Source organism: Dromaius novaehollandiae, chromosome 4, assembly GCF_036370855.1.
Source record: "Dromaius novaehollandiae isolate bDroNov1 chromosome 4, bDroNov1.hap1, whole genome shotgun sequence".
In the NCBI taxonomy this organism is placed as follows: Eukaryota; Metazoa; Chordata; class Aves; order Casuariiformes; family Dromaiidae; genus Dromaius; species Dromaius novaehollandiae.
The window spans coordinates 857,920-876,321 of record NC_088101.1 but is presented as its reverse complement, the minus strand read 5'-3'; the positions used below and the strand labels follow the sequence as shown (position 1 = coordinate 876,321).

The 18,402-nt window shown below is 42.4% G+C and overlaps 1 protein-coding gene across 1 annotated transcript; it reads right to left on the bottom strand.

Moving 5' to 3' along the window:
• Window positions 1–4,148: 4,148 nt before the first annotated feature.
• ERI1 (exoribonuclease 1) lies at window positions 4,149–16,500 on the bottom strand. Its single transcript, XM_064510209.1, has 7 exons — window positions 16,341–16,500; window positions 15,434–15,609; window positions 12,855–13,065; window positions 11,261–11,344; window positions 10,372–10,481; window positions 7,553–7,667; window positions 4,149–5,637 (listed from the first exon to the last, which is right to left on the bottom strand). Exons 1-7 carry the CDS (start codon window positions 16,422–16,424, stop codon window positions 5,395–5,397), a joined length of 1,023 nt encoding a protein of 340 aa, XP_064366279.1. The 5' UTR covers window positions 16,425–16,500; the 3' UTR covers window positions 4,149–5,394.
• Window positions 16,501–18,402: the final 1,902 nt, after the last annotated feature.

The following is an 18,402-nucleotide window of genomic DNA, read 5'->3' as shown; positions in this document are numbered from 1 at the left end:
AAGTTCTTTCATTCTCGTCAGTGTCTAAATATTGCAGAGTTCAACTACTTATCAATTCAAAATATGAATTATTACGAAAAAAAAGAAAGGTACATTCCACAGCAGAAAGCCCTCCAAGCCACGCTGATTGCAGTCACAAGTAAAAACTAGCAACGCCCAGGCACAGTATTCTGCTAAACAGCTCCCCACGAAGGTGTGTCATGCTTCACAGCCAGAGAGCAGCCCAGGAGCTGCACGCTCCAACGCTGATCATGAGCACGGATGAAGCAATTCCTGCTTATTGGGACATCGCTGGCTCACAAGGATCCATTTGGCTACGTGTGCTCTTTTAAAATCAACAGAGCCAAAACAGGGAAATAAGCGAAGTAGACCAGGATCTCTCACAAGTACTTTACAAATACAAGATCATTACTATCATTCATTTCAAATGGCAAAAAAAGATTAGCAAGAACTCAACTAGGATAGTAGGCATAAAATACCATACATCTGTGAATAGCATCAGAAGATCTGTAACTACTAAGTGCAATCATGACCACCCTTGCCTTCACATTTCAGGTTAAGTCTAGTCAGCGCATTTATGAAAGCCTCACACAAAGCAGCAGAGCCTGGTGAAGCAAAATCTCTCTTGCAGGCAACTAAAGACTCCCACCCTCCCCTTCCCCAAATACAGCTGCAGATTGTAGAAGGCTCTCATTAGAAAGCTGGCTTCCTTCATCTCATACAATGAAAATATCACTTGGAGGGGAGGGGGAAGAACTCACTTGCAGTAATGAGTGCACCACCCAGGATCATGTCCCGTATCAGAAAATTCACTCTGCCAAAGGGATGCCGAGTAGCGCTGTCATGGTCTGAAAAATCCACCAAGTGCTTTTCTCTCCCAGCATGTGTGAATACAGGGATACCTTCATTGCCACCCAGCAATCCATGCTGGTACTTGCACAGGGCAACCCAACACAGAGGGGCACAAGGAAAGGACAAGACTACGCAGAGAAGGAAAGGAGCCATTTTAAGGGAATACAGCAGACAGAGAGCGATCATCCATGCGCAAGAGTTAAGACAGCAAGTGCAGGGCATGGTACTACTCACAGGGCATCCCTGAAGTGACTGGCTGCAGAGGAGAGAGCCACCTGAGTCTTGCAACCACATCCCAAATCAGGACACACCCAGAGGCCACCTTTATCACAAAGAGGCTCCTGTCTAAGGCTCCTGTCATTCATTCTCATCAGATATAGTGCTCTAGCACCAATGGATACAACTGCCCCGAAAAGTCCTTTCCTCTACAAGGCCACTTTGTGCAAAGCAACCACTCTCTTAATTTAAGGAACAGATCCCAAAGCTACTTCAGGCTTTTCTCCCAAACCACAGTTGTTCAATTCAAAGAATTCAGGGCAAAAAGAAGTCACACAGTGGTGGAGGCTGTGCATGCACAAAGACCAAGCTAGAAGAAACACTACGGAGAAGCAACTTCTCACCTTCCAAAGCCCTCTCCGCATTCCTAGCTGCAGATTAGCACTCAGCGCTCCACCACATCAGCAGGAAGGTCGTCTAAAGCGAAGTGCTACCCTGCTTCCCACTGCAGCTAGGCCACTTCCCACTTCACAGGCCAGAGCTAAATCCAATGTACAGCAGAAGCATGCACCGATCACCAGCTTGCTACTTCAGGTAACTCCATTAGGGGAGTCCTTCTGGTGAGCTGTCACTGATACCTATGGACTGTGAAACAAGTCCTTGAGAAAGGGCTGCAATGGTCTTGTTTGCAACAGAACGATGCCGTATATATTTAGGCCACTTCAAAAGCCTCCTGCCAGGAACTGGGTCAGCTGACACCTATCCTCCACAGGTTAAGACCACCAATTTCTTTTTAAAGTGCTTGTTTTTTCCCCAGATTAAAAAGAACATAAAAAGACCTTACTTAAGACGAACTTCTTCCCAGAGGAGGCAAAAGTTCCCTAATGAAAGACAAGTGGAACGGCAGGCTGTAAGGTAGGGGAGGGAGGAGAAAAGAGAGAGAGAGAGAGAAAGAAACACCTCCCACCCACAGCCTTGGGAGCTAAAGGGTGTGAGAAATGAGTTATCCTTTAATGAAGCTATGGTGAGAAGATACTGCTTTTGCAAGAACACTGAAGAGCCCAAGCACACAAAGATCTCAACTCAAGATGAGCTGAGGTTTTTACCCATTTCCTCTGGTGGGAACAGAGCACCTCATCACTGCTATGCTGATTTCCAACAAAGTATGCAAACAACTATGGCTACCTCTCATTTATCAGAGGAGCACAGACAGGGGGCAATTATTGTGGACAACTGACCTGCGGAGACTTGTCCCTGCAGCCATACTTCGCCAGGAGGCTGACAGGAGGCTATGAACTGCTGTGATTTCTTCTCCCCCATGCAGCAAGCGACATTTGCTACGGCAGCCAACACTCACCAGGGCAGAAGAGAGGTTACTGCTCCATAACTTTCCCCAGGAACCTTTTTTCCCCCCCTCTAACACATCCCCAAGATGCTATAAAGCCCTCTCAGAGTCACGCAAATACGTATTAAGAAATCTACTTGAAAGTGTGCTTGTGTTGAAATGTGCCTGTGACTTCTTTGTTTAAAGTTTACTAGTGTTTTACCAAGGCTGCCTACAGCAGTGGTAGAATTATATATGTATTTCCAGTATAGCTCCAGAAATGTGAAGGAAAAAAAAAAAAAAAAAAAAAAAACCACCTATTTAAGGCCGCTTTCACTAGTATCAGTAGGATAATTTCTGCACATTATTTTCTGTATAAAAAGGAGACTGTTTCTTACATAGCTGTCAATGAATTTCTCCAGCAATGGCTGATTCCTCTAATAGATAAAAACATTAATTACAGCAGAGACACACCCAGCAAGCTTCTCCTCTGGATGAACAAGAAAGACCAACCCTAAAAAATGTTTGGCTGCAACACAAGTGTCACTGCTAGGATTACCACTCCACGTTTTCCTCAAATGCCTCCTTTGCCTTTGGCATGCAAGAATTCAGGAAAATTTATCCTTTACTAAGTGTTGTGAACTAGTCACGACTATCATTCACGAGATTTAAGCCACCTCACCATGGTTACATTGCTAGTCCACCAGAGAAGACTGATCTTGGGCCATGCTGAGACCAAGACCCCCAAGACTGCTAAAGACATCTTATGTTTTAAGTTATCAACTTATCTTAATAAAAGTCTGTTTATATTCCAAGTGAAAACAAATACTGACAAAATTCACTTCATCTCATAAAAATTAGTTTACGGTCTGACACTGATTTCAAACTAGAGGAAATATCTGCAATGATTCTACTGATTTCCACAACTCACTGATAAAAAGCTACTCAAGCAGTAAACAGGAAACAATTAATATTTAATCCTTATTTAAAAATAACTTTTTGAAGTTATTTAACAAAAACAAACAATTCTGTACTTAAAATAATGATGCAAAGTTACAACTGTCCTTCACTTGTGAAGCTTACAGGATAATCTGTAACCAACTAGTTTTTCATTGGGCTGTGAGCCTGGCTGCAGACCTGTAAATAAAAGAATTATGACAGTCTATGGTAATGCCAGCATCCCAAGAGATCTGCTGAGCTAGACTTAATTTTATCATAAAAACCTTCAATGCAGTGATTCAGAGCCAAAAAAAGGAAGTTACCATGCTTCTGCAGATGATTCCAGAAGAGAGGATACTGTGGTTGCTACAGGGAAAAGCAAATATTTAATTAACAATTTGTACAAAACCTGGGTGGACAAATAAGTGATATTTTGGGATTAAGCATATCAGAGATTTTGATTTTACTCTTTTGAATACACATCAAATATTGCTACAGACAGAAAGGAAAATGACAAAAAGTTTAAAAAAAGGCTACAGGTAAAGTAAATATTTCCTTTCAGGAAGGGGGGGGGAAGCCTTCTAAAGTAGTTGTTCAAGAGTATCCACAATGGTATCTGTACTCATGACTGTGGAAAGGACTCTGCTTTCTCCCTACCTAGGAAACAACTGCGAATTGATCAATACTTCTTTCTAACATATATTAAAAAAAAAATTCCATTGATCCTATTTAAGTCAGAAGAGCAAGAGGAGCTGGAAGGAGTCTGATTAGCCAGGCAGCGAATGTTCTGAACAAACAAACAAGGCTTTATAATGAATTGGGTATCAACAGTTTATTTCCTGAATAGAGGTGGCAGAAAGAAGGAATCAATTTTAACACAGGGATACCAAACTAACTCTTTTTCCACTAAAAGCAGGCAAAACGCATTGTTCTGCATTTCAGAACAAGCCATGCTAGTGCAAAGCTGATCACATTAACACTGTGTTTCATAACACAACCCACTCAGACAAACTAAATTAACGCTTTGGCTTCATGAAATATTATGCTATCTGTTGGCTAGTAGGAATGCAGACATATGGTAATAACTAGATGCGACCTTCACTAATAGAACTATATTCATCTTCTAATACTAGATTTTGAGATAAAGGCATAGTTTCATGATAACAGAGGTAGGGGAAGGCACCAAAAATAGTCGAACATGTCTAGCCATGAACTGGAAGCGTCTTGTTTTAAGTAATACCCACATAGCACATAATTTTGATCATCTGGTATATTTTGAATGTATTTTTACTTCCCTCACTTTTAAGTCCAGATGGATGACGGTGTGTAAATCACTGCTCTTCATTTGATTTAGCTTGAGTGTAGCAGGAATATGAGGCATGATAACGGACATGAAGTCCCCCAAAACTTCCTTTTTTTAAATATAAGTAAAAGAAATTACTACCATACTGCATGAATGATATTTTTTTATTCAACACACAGCTCTTATATTTGATGTGGAAGCAAACAAGCACATTCAAAAAAAAAAAAAAAAAAAAAAAAGGAACCACTCCCACTTCTTCCAGACTTCATAAAAAAGAAATTATCAGCAGATCAGCAGGAGCCTTATCAGGAAATGTCAGCCTGAACAATCTCCACTTCAGTTCTTCTAGCAATGACTTGTTTCTGTGCAATGAATAATCAGATGCTAGATGTCAGCAGAGTAAAGCATAATGAACTAGTATTACCCATGGGTTGGGGTGGACCAGTAGTACACTAGCCCGGAGAATCTTTACATTTGTTTTGACAACATGTTCTAAAGCTTAACACTTGCTCTGGATTCCAAATATCAACCTTATTGTTAAAAAAAGATGAAAATGACTAAAAAAAAGGAGAATAAAAAAATGCTGTAACACGAGCTTCAAAGAGCTTCCACACTTCTCTTTATTTCAACAGAGACCTTTACTTAAGGTGCTTTCAGATTCTGCACTGCAGACAGGTTCACAGAGGTGGCTTGTTCATAAGCTGTTAACAGTCTGTAGCAGGTATTCGACAGCAGGTCAAAACGCAGAATCCCTGAACTATTAGTTCCTATAGCGGGGCATCTGTGGAACAGGGGCTCCCTCTAAGGGGACTGAGGAGGAGACAGTCATGAGCTGCCCAGCATGCATTCTCTCATTCACACGCAGTTCACAGCCATCCTGCAGCATCCTTATAGCTATCCTTGCAATGTTTTTAGAGTCATCAAGTCCACTGTGAGGTCTCCCATCATAGTTCATTCCCAGCTTTTCAAGCATGATTGTCAGCTTGGTCTGGTTCCTAGGAACCTGATGGAGAAAGTGAACCACATTCCAGAATTAGCTTTGTTACTAAGCTTTTTCCATCTAACACAATGCAATAGAAATGTATGCAGATTTTAAGTACGACATAAAACTTTGCCTTTTGTTAGATCACTAACAACTACACTTCAAAACACCTTGGTGAGACAGACACTCATTTTCTCAGAGAAGGCATAGTCAACAAGATCTTGTCTACACTCAGGATGATCTCAAGCGACTCTCACCATTACCAGCACCAGTTCAAGACATTCCAACACTGGCAACAGTGGAAACTGTGGCCTAGATAAGTTTCACAAGCCTTATAAAGAAGGAATTGCTACCAAAGTAGCATTGCAAAGGGAAAACAATTTTTAAAAACACCAAGCAATTAAAAAGCACAAGCCTCCTGATTCTCACCGACATCAAGTCTCTGAATAGATCCAACCACTACAGGAGACTAGCAGCACTTACAGTAACCCCTGTTTACTTGGATGACCAACAGCATAGAGAGACACAGAAGTTTAACTGTGTTACCCACAGAAAGTGCTACACCAGCAAAAGCCCCAACTCCTCACCGGATTAACTACTAAACATGCATCTGTTCTCAGGAAAGGCTGAAGAAAAGCAAAAGGATACCAAGCTTGTTTTCTTGGGGGTGGAGGGGACACTACAAGTTCCAGGATGCTGTACCATACTACTAGATTTAATAGCTAGGCAGAACAGCAACAACATAGCTGCCAAAATTTGGCAACACGCAACTTTAATAGCAACACCCACAGAGCTGTCAGGGGAGACATACCCATAAGCTGTGGGATTTCTTGTCCACCAGAGAGTTACAATGCATTCTTTGCCACAAGTTTTTACCTATTGTTACTTAACAGCAGATTGAATAGGAACACAGAACAGCTAAACAGAAGCCCTGAACAACTGTAAATGCTACAAATTTTTGCATTAAAAAAAAATTACACAAAGTAAAAAAAAAAAAAAAAAGAGAGAGAGATGCATTCTATTCATCCTAAGTTATAATTTTCAATGGCTTTGACAGAAGAGTAGTCTCACTGCTAAACAGAGGAAGAAAAAGTAGACAGCTGGTTTAAAGCTGATAGTACTAGCAAGATTGTTTTGTGTTCTAATATGTGCTTGCAATGGGAAAGGTCATGCAGAGAAGGAATAATAGAGGGGAAATGGGATAACCCTGTAATATTTCCAAGGAGAAAGTAAAGCTCTTATTAAATGTCAGTCTCCTTTTCCTAGTAGCATGTAGTACAATGCCCTTCAAGAGCTGATTGTGAGCCAAGCCCAAATCATATTCAAACAAATGTTACACCGACTTGGAATTCACTAGGATCTCCAATAACCAGTTTTATGGCAATGTGACAGTGATCAAAAGCAGCAATAAGGTCCAGCAGTCCAGCACTGAATTTGGTGCTACTTTTGTCTTGACAATTTGATGCAACCATAGATATGTCCTAATCTTTTCCCTTCTCCATTATTCTTTGTCAAAAAAGGAAATACCTGAGGTCAGTGCTGAGGATTAGTTCTTTGTAGAGTACTACATGAAAACAGGAAGCAATAACTGCAAGATCAATACAGAGACTTTTCAGCTGAACTAGCTTAAGACACACTTGATCTAAGCATACCGGTATGACATTTTTAAACAATTCTTCAAACAACAATGAACATATCTCCTGATTCTCAAAGACAAGATTAAAATTAAAATGCAGTAGTTCAATTACTCCAGTAGATGATGCCATTTTCAAGTACTAAAATGAGATCCTAGAAGGAAGCACATTTGGAAATTAGGCCACAGGCATCTAATTTATGTACTATAATTTTATACCACACAAGCAAAGATCATAGGCACAACAGGACATGTAAGACTTGAAAGAATTTTCCCACAAGAGAAACAACAATCTATACACACCTTATAGAAGTTCCCATACGATTTGCGAATATTGATCCACCTTTTCGCAAAAGAAGGATATTTGATACGGCTAATACGGCACTGGATATTCAAAAATTTACTCATATCCCAAGATCTTAAAAAAATCAAAGAGAAGAGAGAAAAGAGAAAAATATTAATAATGATTAATTCAGATGCCCTCCAGTCTACATATTGCACAGCTGTAGCACAAAGAACTGAAGGAAAACAGCTTAGGCTAGAAAAGCATTCTCTCAGTAGGGATGGTAAGGAATTCTTCAACATGAAGTTGTTAATCACAGGGAAAATAAATACCCATGTCAGCAAAATTTTCTCTAGGATGGTTTCAGGTCCAGAATGGCTGAAACGAAAAATACCACGCCAGCTTCCCCACCTACCACATCTGCTCCAGGACAGCCAATAAGCCAGAGGTTTACATAGCCCTCAGGGAAGCAGGAGACACTTTAATTTCCCTGATCACTCTTGTACACATGTATCTCTCTCCCTAACTTCAAGCACTGAAACAAGACTGCACTTACTTTTGGGAGAACCAGACCATTATGGAAAGAAGATGAAGCCATAATGCGATGTACTTCTAGCCTTCCTTCCTGAAGGGAGTCACCCAAACAAGTTTGAAAGCTTTAAGCTAAAATAAAGTCTTTTTCTCTCTTGCAGCTGTCTGCACAATCTCTCTTATATGATAGGGAAATCTCATTACATGTATTTTGCTTGAGTAGTATCACTGAGGGCTTACCCTGGAGTGATATTCAAGACACATTCTCCTAAGCGAAGTACTATAACCAGTCTTTCAGAAGCTTTGCTTTAGCACTATTGCTTCCAAAGACAGAAACCTAACCATAGGTAACAAGTGAGCTAAGTAAGAGTCTTTATTAGAATTCCCCAAATTAAAATCAAGTAATACCACCTTTAACTAACTCCCCAGTTTCAAAGGGTACCTGCTCTAAGCTGTAAACCTCAAATCTAGTGTTACAGCTCTTATACAGCTTCGCTGTTCACATTGGGCACAACTACATTTCAATGAAACCACTTCTTCACCAGAGAAGGTCTACGATTTGCAGTTGTCCCAGCCTTTAGGAATTTTGAGAAAAAGGTCTTCACACAAAAAGTATTTTCCCACCTACTAAGTCAGGTAAGTTAAAAAAAAAAGACAAAAAGGCTTTTGTTATGCATCAATTCATGTCCTACAACACAGGATTTTTCAAGCCACTCACGTCAGAGACTACAATATTTATCTGTGCTTTACTTGAGAGAAGTGTTAGGAAGTCATAGTTTGAGTTGCCTGTAACTACAAATGTTGTTTAATCAGGCATGAAGTATTATAGACCAATCTCCTTGGAAAGTTAACATCTCTTCTGTAACTCTTAGGTTTGGAAAGGACCGTTCTCATAGAAGAAAGTCCATGCTCTTTTTCAAATACATAGAAAAAGATCTTTAGCTATGACTTCTTTAGCACCCTTAAGTAGGCAATTACTACCTGCATTGTGGAGTACAAGACACAACAGATATTGTTTTCTAACAGTGCAGTCTCCATGAACAGCCTATAGGTAGCCTGGGTAAGGGACTACTACTAATGCAATCAACACTAAAAAGAGAGTTTGTGCCTTAGAAAGTGTAACATGTTCAAAGATAAGTTCTCTTTATACAGAGAACTGAGGGGAAAAATCTCACTCTTCTTGAGATCCTGCAAGATCTATCTTGCTCATTTCATAAACCCTGGTTTTATTCCAGAGTCCCATGTCCCTCTGGTCCAGCACAGTCATAACAGAGTTACACAGGGCTGCCTTGTTAATCCAGCACACCAGAAGACGTACTCTAAACACACGCATGTATGAACGTGAAAATGCATTCGCAGGCATCATTCACCTCAACAAGGCATGCACCTTGAAGCATAACTGGGATCAGGTAAATCTAATGTTGAAAACTCCCTGTGCTACTTAAATTCTCTCATTCCAAGAGTAGGATAAAAGCACATGTTAACAGAATAGTAATGTTTCACAGCTAAGAAGCAAGCACCAGGTAGAGAAAATTCCCTGGCCAGTGCTACACAAGATAGAAGATCGGGCTCAGATGGTATTTTTTGGCTTCAAAATATACAACTACAATCTAACAATGCTAAGATTTTAAGAACGGTGTCACATCACAGATCTATCTAGATCTCAAGGTCTGTGCACTCCGCACTCATTAGGGGACTCGATTTTCCCCTTGACCCCTGTGAGAAAGCCAGTACAGGTGGGAGTTCAAGGGTCATTAATCAGCCCCTTATCCAAAAAGCTAGCCTAAACTGATACCTGTCAGGACTGTAGGCCTCTGGGCCAAAACAGAGCGCTACTCTTTCTACTAGTCATTTCTCCTCCTTCAGTGAGGCATAATCCATCACTGCTTTCTGATAAAACATGCAGGACATATTAACAGCAAGACTAATGCACACCACATACCCACCGCACCACCACTGAAACCTCAGATTCCAGAAAGTATGGGAGTTGCTTAGAACTGAAATTGCACAGCGCTATTTTTACATGTACGTGCCATCTGAAAACTAACACAACAGAATAAAACCAGCCTACTCAACATCATTCACTTGCACAGAGACGAGCATGGAAACCTGGAAAAGAAACAGTGCCATCTAATGGATTCAAGCTTCATTTCACACTCATCCAGTTTAGTTTTCCTAATTTATCTGAAAGCTAAAAATCATACCTTAAAAATGGGCCATGTCATGATCCAATTTTAGCAATATTGTTACCAAAGTTAAACACTGTTTTGCAGTTTCAGAGTATGCTGAAGGTTTCATAAGGACATACCCATCTGTCAACATGCAATAGCTATACTTTGTTCCCAGTTCTCGCTGTCTCATCCACTCTATGACGTTCTGCAGAACTTGAGGAAACGTATCAGCTTTATCGACAATGTCCTAAGAGGGAGGAAAAAAAGAAACGTGAGAAACATTTTTCAGGAAAAAAAAGAAAAGAAAAAAGAACATGCAGTGTAAAAATTATGCTGCTATGTAGATACTCACTAAATTACTCAACTAAGAAGGCTTTGCAAAGCTCTTTTGAAACATACTACTCATTAAAATAAGCAGATGAGGGGTCAGATTCTTCTAAACAAAAGCACCACAAAAACACCATCAAAACAGCCTAACCACACATGACTTCTAGAAAGCTAACAAATTAGTCAGCTGTTGAACTTGGCTTAAAAATCTTTGAGCCTGTTTCCCAGGTCCCTGCTCAAGTCACTTGATCACAAACCATAACACTATCTCAACTCTTAAAAAAAGTTATTTATTTATTTTTATATATATATATATATATATATACACACACACACACACACACAAATATATATATTTATTTTTATATGTATACATGTATATATACACATATATAAAAAAATAAAAGCAGAGGAGCAGATGCAATTCAAAGGCTGTACTCCTGTGCTAGCCATTACGTTTTCTAAAATACATGGACTACAAAGTGAATGCTTTCCCTCAGAACTCCTGAAAACACTTTGAAAGACTGACCTAGTGAAATCAATTCTGGGACAACAGTTGGAAGAGGGGAAAAAAATGATTAAGAGAATAAGTCCTACAGAAAAAAATGGCACATAAGTCTGAAAATATCAACACCACATCTCTCTGTTATGGGTTTTTTTTTTTCAGTTTGTTTCTGAAGACACAAAAGCATAAATTACCTGAGTGATTCCTGTCAGACTGATGCAGAATGCTGAAAGCTTGGGATTAATCTCTGGCTTCACGTATTGCTGAAAGGTATCCTCCTGTAACAAGAGAATCAAACGCTTTGCAGCAGCACACTGTGCAGGCCGCAAGGCAACTTCTTTGGCTTGCCCACAGCAGAGGTGCAATACGTGATACTTGCCCTGCTGGAGGCAAGAAAGGTCGGTGTACTTCCCCAGTCAATGTAAGTACCCTGGTTGGCCACCATGAGATTCTCAAGGGGATGGCTGGCTGGCTTTCCAGCCTGCACATGCCCTTCCTCTCAGCCAGCAGGCACTAAAGAGCAGGGATGCAGATGTAAGAGGGGAAAAGGACAGACTGCAACAAAGGGGAGGATCTAGGAAGAGGAGAGCGTGATTTAAAAAAAGAAAAAAGCCACGAGCAAAGCCTGATGTTTGTTAGGCAGCATCTCTGAAGACACACCTGTAATTCAAGGCATGTAACTAGCCACACTGCTCAGAGGCTCAAACACCTCTGTGTGCAAGCCAGCTGGAGATAAACACAATGATCTCACTTTGGGAAACTTAGCAGTTAAAAAAAAAAAAAAAAAAAAAAAAAAAAAAAAAAAAAAAAAAAAAAAAAAAAAAAAAAAAAAAAAAAAAAGAAAGACTAAATGCAAGTTCCATGGACAAAGAAAAGCCTCAAACTGCTGCTGCTGCTATATAAAACCTTTCTGACAGAGAAAAAACAAGCAGCTTTCTACTCTATGGGTAATAGAACAGCCTTGGTGACCTACACATTCCTGTATCTACTGTCAGAGGCACAGATGCAGCTATATTTTGCTGTTACGTCACAACAATTACCGGAAATCCTCCTCCTCCTAAAACTTCCTGATAAATGCAGCACTAGTCAGAAGAATGTGCAGCTCCACCATTTCATTGAGTCACTCAGTTTCAGTCAGACCACAAAATGTCTTTTCCTAAAAGAAAGGCCAGTGAAGTACTGGAATAGAGTGCTTATGAGGCTGCAAAATCTCTACAGGCTACTTTTAAAACCAGGCAAGACAAACAGCTGTCAATCCACTGCAGGCAGATTCTGGGAGCAGTGTAGCCCACACACAAGCAGAGCTTACTCAGCCACAGTTTGCAGAACTCTGCATTAGTCTGTTCCAGATTGCATCAAACAGATGACCACAGAATTTGCTAATTTTTGGTTATGATGAATTCCCCAAGTCCTAGAAAGGGAGCTTAATTTGCATCGTGGATCTTCAACCAGAAGAGGAGGAGGAGGAGGAGGAAAAAAAAAAAAAAAAAGAAAGGTTGGGGGGAGACTGAGAAACTGAAAGTTCTGTCATATTGATAGCCTCGATAGTATTCAGGTGCAGAAGTAAAAACACATTTTAAAGGGGCATGATCTACTCTAGCTGCTTAGTATTTTTAAAAACAGAAAGAAAGTTTTATTTGTATTTAACAGGCACAGAGTATAGGCCTTTAAGAAAAAATGGCTGTTTTTAATGAAGTTCAACATCTACTGAAAAACTAACCTAGACTTTCTGAAGCAAAGAAGCTGCATCAAAAAATAGCATACCGACACAATAATTAGATTACTCACTATTTCCATGGTATGTGTGTTTAATAAGACAACAGGAAACTCAATTATTTCATGAATAAACTCAGGTGGGTTTCCTTCTTCACACGTTGCTTCAAAGTCAACAACACAGATGTAGTCATAGTAACTGTCTCCATTAGTAGGCTCCTTCTGCATCAGCTTCTGTTTCTTATAATAGTTCTTCAGTCGCTTTTTCAGTACATCCTTCACTCCTCTAAACAGATGAGGAAAGTATCAAAGATTACACTCTCATTTAATCACATCAATTATTTCACCACTGTAGAACTGAAGCTCTCTCTAACATTCAAAAGCTCATCATTTATAACCTGATTTTGAACACCAGCGCTTATGAAGTTTGAATTCAGCTTTGCCATACAGTTCACACTCCATTATAATACAGAGGTTGGGACATCCCAGGCAACTAAAACACCTGGATAACATGGTATTTCAGGACAGGCTGAGAAGCAGAGTACAGTTCTTCAATGATGGTTCTGCAGAGAGTCACCTCCAGCCCAGCAGGCCTCCCCAACCCAAGCCTTTTGCTGCAAAGCAGCAGTAAATGGTTTCTAGATGACCCTTGGTCCTGGAAGCAGTACAGTTTCATCCACATTTCCCTGTGCCCCCTGTCTGAACTGACACCTGAGGTATTTCCGCATCAGTGGCACAGCTAATTCAGAATCCAGCTAAAATACCCACAGATAAATCGAGCTTGACTACCTCAATGAAAATGAAGTACTCTAGATTTTGGCTGTCAGAAAAACTTCCCAGTCAAGATCCTGCTTTCCAGGGGGTCTGTGACCAAGATGTGAATTCACTGTGGCAACAGACTAAAATTATCTACTGCATCATTTTAATACAGTCATTATAAGACACAAGCACAGATACCAGAACTGCTGCACACCAAACCAGAGCTCAATAAACGAGGACAATTTACTCTTGGAACAAAATAATTGTTGAAGTTATGCATTGGAAATGAAATCATATAAGTAGTAAAGAGCTCTTTGTAGAAAGCTATATTATCAGAATTTTACAGAAAAGTAGTCCACTGATCCACCAGGAAAAATTGGAACTGCAGACTACTAAACCTGCTTTTGAGAACATCAGCCTCTTCTGCAAATGCAGGTAACTTTTTTCTTTTTTTTTTTCCTGGTTTATTGATCTAGTTCAATTCAATGATTAGCTCATTCTAAGCTGAGACAGAATAGGAGCTGACAGAGGGGAAAATTACTTTTTTCCTCATCCAACCTATTAAAAAAAAAAAAAAAGTAAAAGAGTAGATGATTGGCTACCTAAAAAAAACTCAGAGAAGACAGCATGCAGGAATCTACTCAATTCACTACATTAGAGCTGATGCTGCACTTGTTTACAGGCAAGAGACATTCTGACCAATTTAATGGAATGCATTGATAAAACAAGAAAAGTAACTACGCTAAAAAGAAGAGTTTTAAGCTTTCTACATTTACAATTGAATAAAAACCACAAACAGAAAACTTATAATCTAGGAAATCACAAATGCATCATTTGCTATTTGATTTCTGCTTGTTAATTTTAAATCACAGTAAGTACTGAATAGCCATACAAATCTAACCTGTCTCTCTATAAATTTTATCATGTAATGACATTTTTTTTTCCTTGAGGGACCACTCAAATTCATTTAACCGAAGAAGGCATATAAAAGCCATACAGCTACAACATCTGTAGATGGAAGGGTTCTCTCTTAGTTCAAGGTTCTCTCTTAGTTTTCTTCTTCTCTAGAAAGCTAGACTTCTCCTTTCAGCCTCACTCCATCTCATTTTCACACTTCCTCTTCCTCCAGAGCAGTAGCTTCTAACCTTGTCGACCTCCTCTTCCTCCAGAGCAGTAGCTTCTAACCTTGTCGACCCCCCAACAACGTCTTTATTACTGTTGCTAATAGAAATTACACACTGCGTTTTTCCCAGCTGACTTTCTTCTCAACACTTCAAATTTCTCTGGCCACAGCAGCATCAAAGGGTCTTGCAGGTAATCTCCTATGGAGCAGGAACCACTCTCTACTCACTTAGCCCTTTCTTCCTTCTCCTCAATGAACACAAATCCAGTTTATGATACAGTCTCCAACTCATCTACTCAGATTAGCAAACTCTCCATCTAAAGCTACCTGTCCTCTGCCTTCATGAACTCCCGGCCCTATCACAACAGGGGTTACCAACATCAGGGCCATACTGGGTACAGTAAATAAAAATAAGTATGCTTTGAATTGAGTTTCTATGCCTTGAAGGTCCGCAATACCATCCGAGAACCCTTGTAGCTCTTCCTAACCTATCCTCCCCCTTGTCCAAAAAATGCATCGAGAAGTTACCCAGTTACATAGTCTTTTGTTTGTATTACCACTTGAGACAACACAGACTTCTAGAAACACATTAAGCAGTAATATATGCACTACTGCTACAACAAAAGCTGCATCAAGACTGCACATAAAACAGCAGCAGTTTGGTGGCTTGTTTTCTTTCCACTTAGTGGCTTTTTTTTAACCTTAAAATAACCATCCCTTACTGCTATACTGCTCTCAAAGATAAACTGAAAGGTTTACAACTCAACCTTACCTCGTTTCAAGCTTGAACTCTGCAAGCTTACTTCTGAGCTCGTCTCTGGTCATTCTATTGATACAACCATTGGTGATGGCAATTTCTTTGTAAACTGGATCACTGAAGTCACTCAAGCTGCAAGTTAAGTTCTTCCCATTAGTTTCCTGATCCTTGTTTCTACACTGCTGCTTTCCCTAGAAGAAAGAAAAACCCATAGGTCACTCGAGAAGGTCAAAACAGAAGCCAGATCAAAAAAATTTACAGGTGGTTTCACCACCAAAATGCAGTAAAGCATCACACCATTTCACCGATGAATAAAACAAGGGAACTACCTTAGGGATGGACAGGAAAACCAATACTGGAACCCACTTTGAAAAAAAACACTCTCCTTTATACTTTCACAAAAAACACAGAAGAAAGGGATGCAAATGTAAGAGTCTGAGGTCATGACTAATAGAAAACGTAAGCGAGAAAGCCAGAATAAGCGTCCTAATTTCAACAGAAAGAGTCAGGCCTGTCTGTACGAGTTACAAAAACCGTAACGGACACAGGTGATTTCTCCCAGCACCTGAAATAACCAGAGCCTGTACTAACTGATGAAGACACACGGACAGACGTGCTTTAGGGTGTAAAAATAAGTAAAACCACGCCGTTCAGGGCAAAACGCAAAGGCGCACGCGACGCCAGTTTGAACCCGGGCGGCCAGAGGCAGCCGTTAGGCGGGCGGCTGTGCGCACGCGCAGGGCAGCGCCTCACGGCGGCGGGGGCGCGGAAGAGGGCACGCTGCGCATGCGCGACGACGCGGGCGCCGCCCTCCCCCCCCCTTCACGGGGCGGTTGTGGCGGTTGGGGCGCGCTCCCCCCCCGCTGCCGCCGCCGCCCCCCCCCCCGCTTTGCGCGCCCCCCGCAGCCCTAGCGGCCCTCACCGGGAGGCAGGCGGGGGCGGCGGGCGGCGGCAGCAGCGCCTCGTTGAGGGCGGCCTGCGGGCAGTTCTCCTTATGCTCCTCCATGGCGGCGGCGGCGGGAACGGCGCCCCGGCGGGAGGCGGGGAGCGCGCGCCCGCGCGCCCCGCCCCTTCAGCGGCGGGGCGGGGCGCCCGGAAGCGCCGAGAAAGGGCAAAAACGTCTTTTTTCTTTTTTCAATTTTTTTTTTTTTTTGGCAGAAGCGGCCTTTCCCCCCCCCCCCCGCCCCAAACCGGCGCAGCTGATGTAGGCCTGGCACCCGACGGGGAGTTTAGACGGAGTGCCTCGTGGGGCAGCCGTGGGCGCTCGCCAGCCCTCCTTCACCTTCGCCTACTGCCTTCCTGGTTTCGGAGGTCACAGCAGCTGACCGTGGTCCCCGATCCCCACGCAGGGTCGTGTGGGTGACCGGGCAGATGGTGGCCCCTACAGGGCTTCTCAGCCCGGAGATGAAGGCGAAGGCAGGAGCCCTCTCCAGCCGTCACGGGGCAGCTAAGTTTCTGCTGGTGCTTCCCACAGCCCTGGGGTGCCGACCTGACACGTTCCTCACCAAACCCACAAAATGCCCGAAGTGCAGCAGGGAAAAGAGCTGTTTCCCAGAAACCACTTGCCTTGCTGGAGTGGGCAACGATTGACAGACAGTGAAAAAAAAGAGACTCCACTCTCAAACAGGCCAGACTGGCAGCATTATGCCCAGTCTCGTGATGACAGCCCCAGTCATTCGCTAAGGATGCTCCTGAAAGTCCTGGCTCCTGGGTTCGGGAAAGGAGACGTGGGTGGGGAAACCCAGCAGCCCTGATGCAATGCCTAGCGCACGGCGAGGGCAAACCAGCCCTCTGAAAGGAAAGTGCTAGCTAGGCTTTCACGTGAGATCAGGGCTCGATCCCACGGGATACCCAGTGCTCCAAAGGCCAACACCTATCAGGACCCAAATCAAACGCCGTAAGATTCTGTGGCTGGGTCCCAGGGGTATCACGGCCATCAGATAAATGCCAGTTACCACCGTCACTGCTCTTTTGGGTTTCCCCAGCAACTGAGTTGTCAGATATGGGAGAAGAGGCCCCACTAACCAGATTACTAGCATACTGGTACTGATTATCACTCTTTCCATTTGTACCTCACCAAAGACAGAAATGCTCCTCTCTTGGTACACAAATTTCCTACATTTAACATTGGAGAACATGAGAAGAGGAGGGTGAACAGTAGATTTTATGCAGTTGCTGTTTTAGGAGATAGGGACAGACTGGGAAAGAAGACTACGTAGACCTTTGTGATCAACTGCCACTCCAACATCTGAAGAGCGGGTAGGATCTTTAGGTCCTCCTTGCAGAAGGCGGATGGCAGCAAGGCGGCCACATGTCCATCCACTAGCCCTTCCTTGTCAGCCCTGCCAGAAAACACGCCTGGGATTCAAATGCACAAGGAAACCCAACCAGGGCAGCAGCCAGGCCTCACGCAGATGGAAACTGAAGTCAACCAGACCCCAATGCAAAGGGACACCCTGTAAAAGCCACCGACTCCTGGACAGGTACGCGAGCCTGTCCAAACACCAGTTGTCACCAACAAAGGGGAACCCCAGAGACATAAGGAGGGCTTGTTCACCAGTGTCTGTTGTCCTCTGTGATCCTGGCCAGACAGACCTCCTGTGAACACACATCTTGGCGCCTATAAGAGCAAGTGAAACCTGGGAGAGAGGGAGGAAAGGGGAGTAAAATCCACTTATCCAGCTACAGAACCAAGGAAAACCACCCAGACAGAAAGCCCACACAAGAGGTTTCTCTGCATTAGCCACCAGTGCAGAAAACAGCATCATTTTCCAGGAGCATCGGCCAGGCCCCATCTCCAGGCAGGACAGGGCACATTCACTGAGAAAGCCAAAAATTGTTTCTGAATGCCATTTACAGAGTCCAGCCTACTGCCAGGAGCCTGCAGGAGGGAGAGCAATGGCTCCTAGGGGCTTGGCAGTGACACTACTCTGAAGTGTTTTTCTTCCTGATTTTTTTTTTAGGGTGCCGCTTCTCTTGTCCAG

Excerpts from the sequence above, each read along its gene's own strand:
- ERI1 (XM_064510209.1), bottom strand. The coding sequence starts at position 16,424 with ATGGAGGAGCATAAGGAGAACTGCCCGCAGGCCGCCCTCAACGAGGCG. Across the intron at positions 15,610-16,340 it reads CCGCCCCCGCCTGCCTCCCG|GGAAAGCAGCAGTGTAGAAA; the intron begins GTGAGGGCCGCT and ends TCTTTCTTCTAG. Across the intron at positions 10,482-11,260 it reads GTCTGACAGGAATCACTCAG|GACATTGTCGATAAAGCTGA; the intron begins GTAATTTATGCT and ends CCTCCCTCTTAG.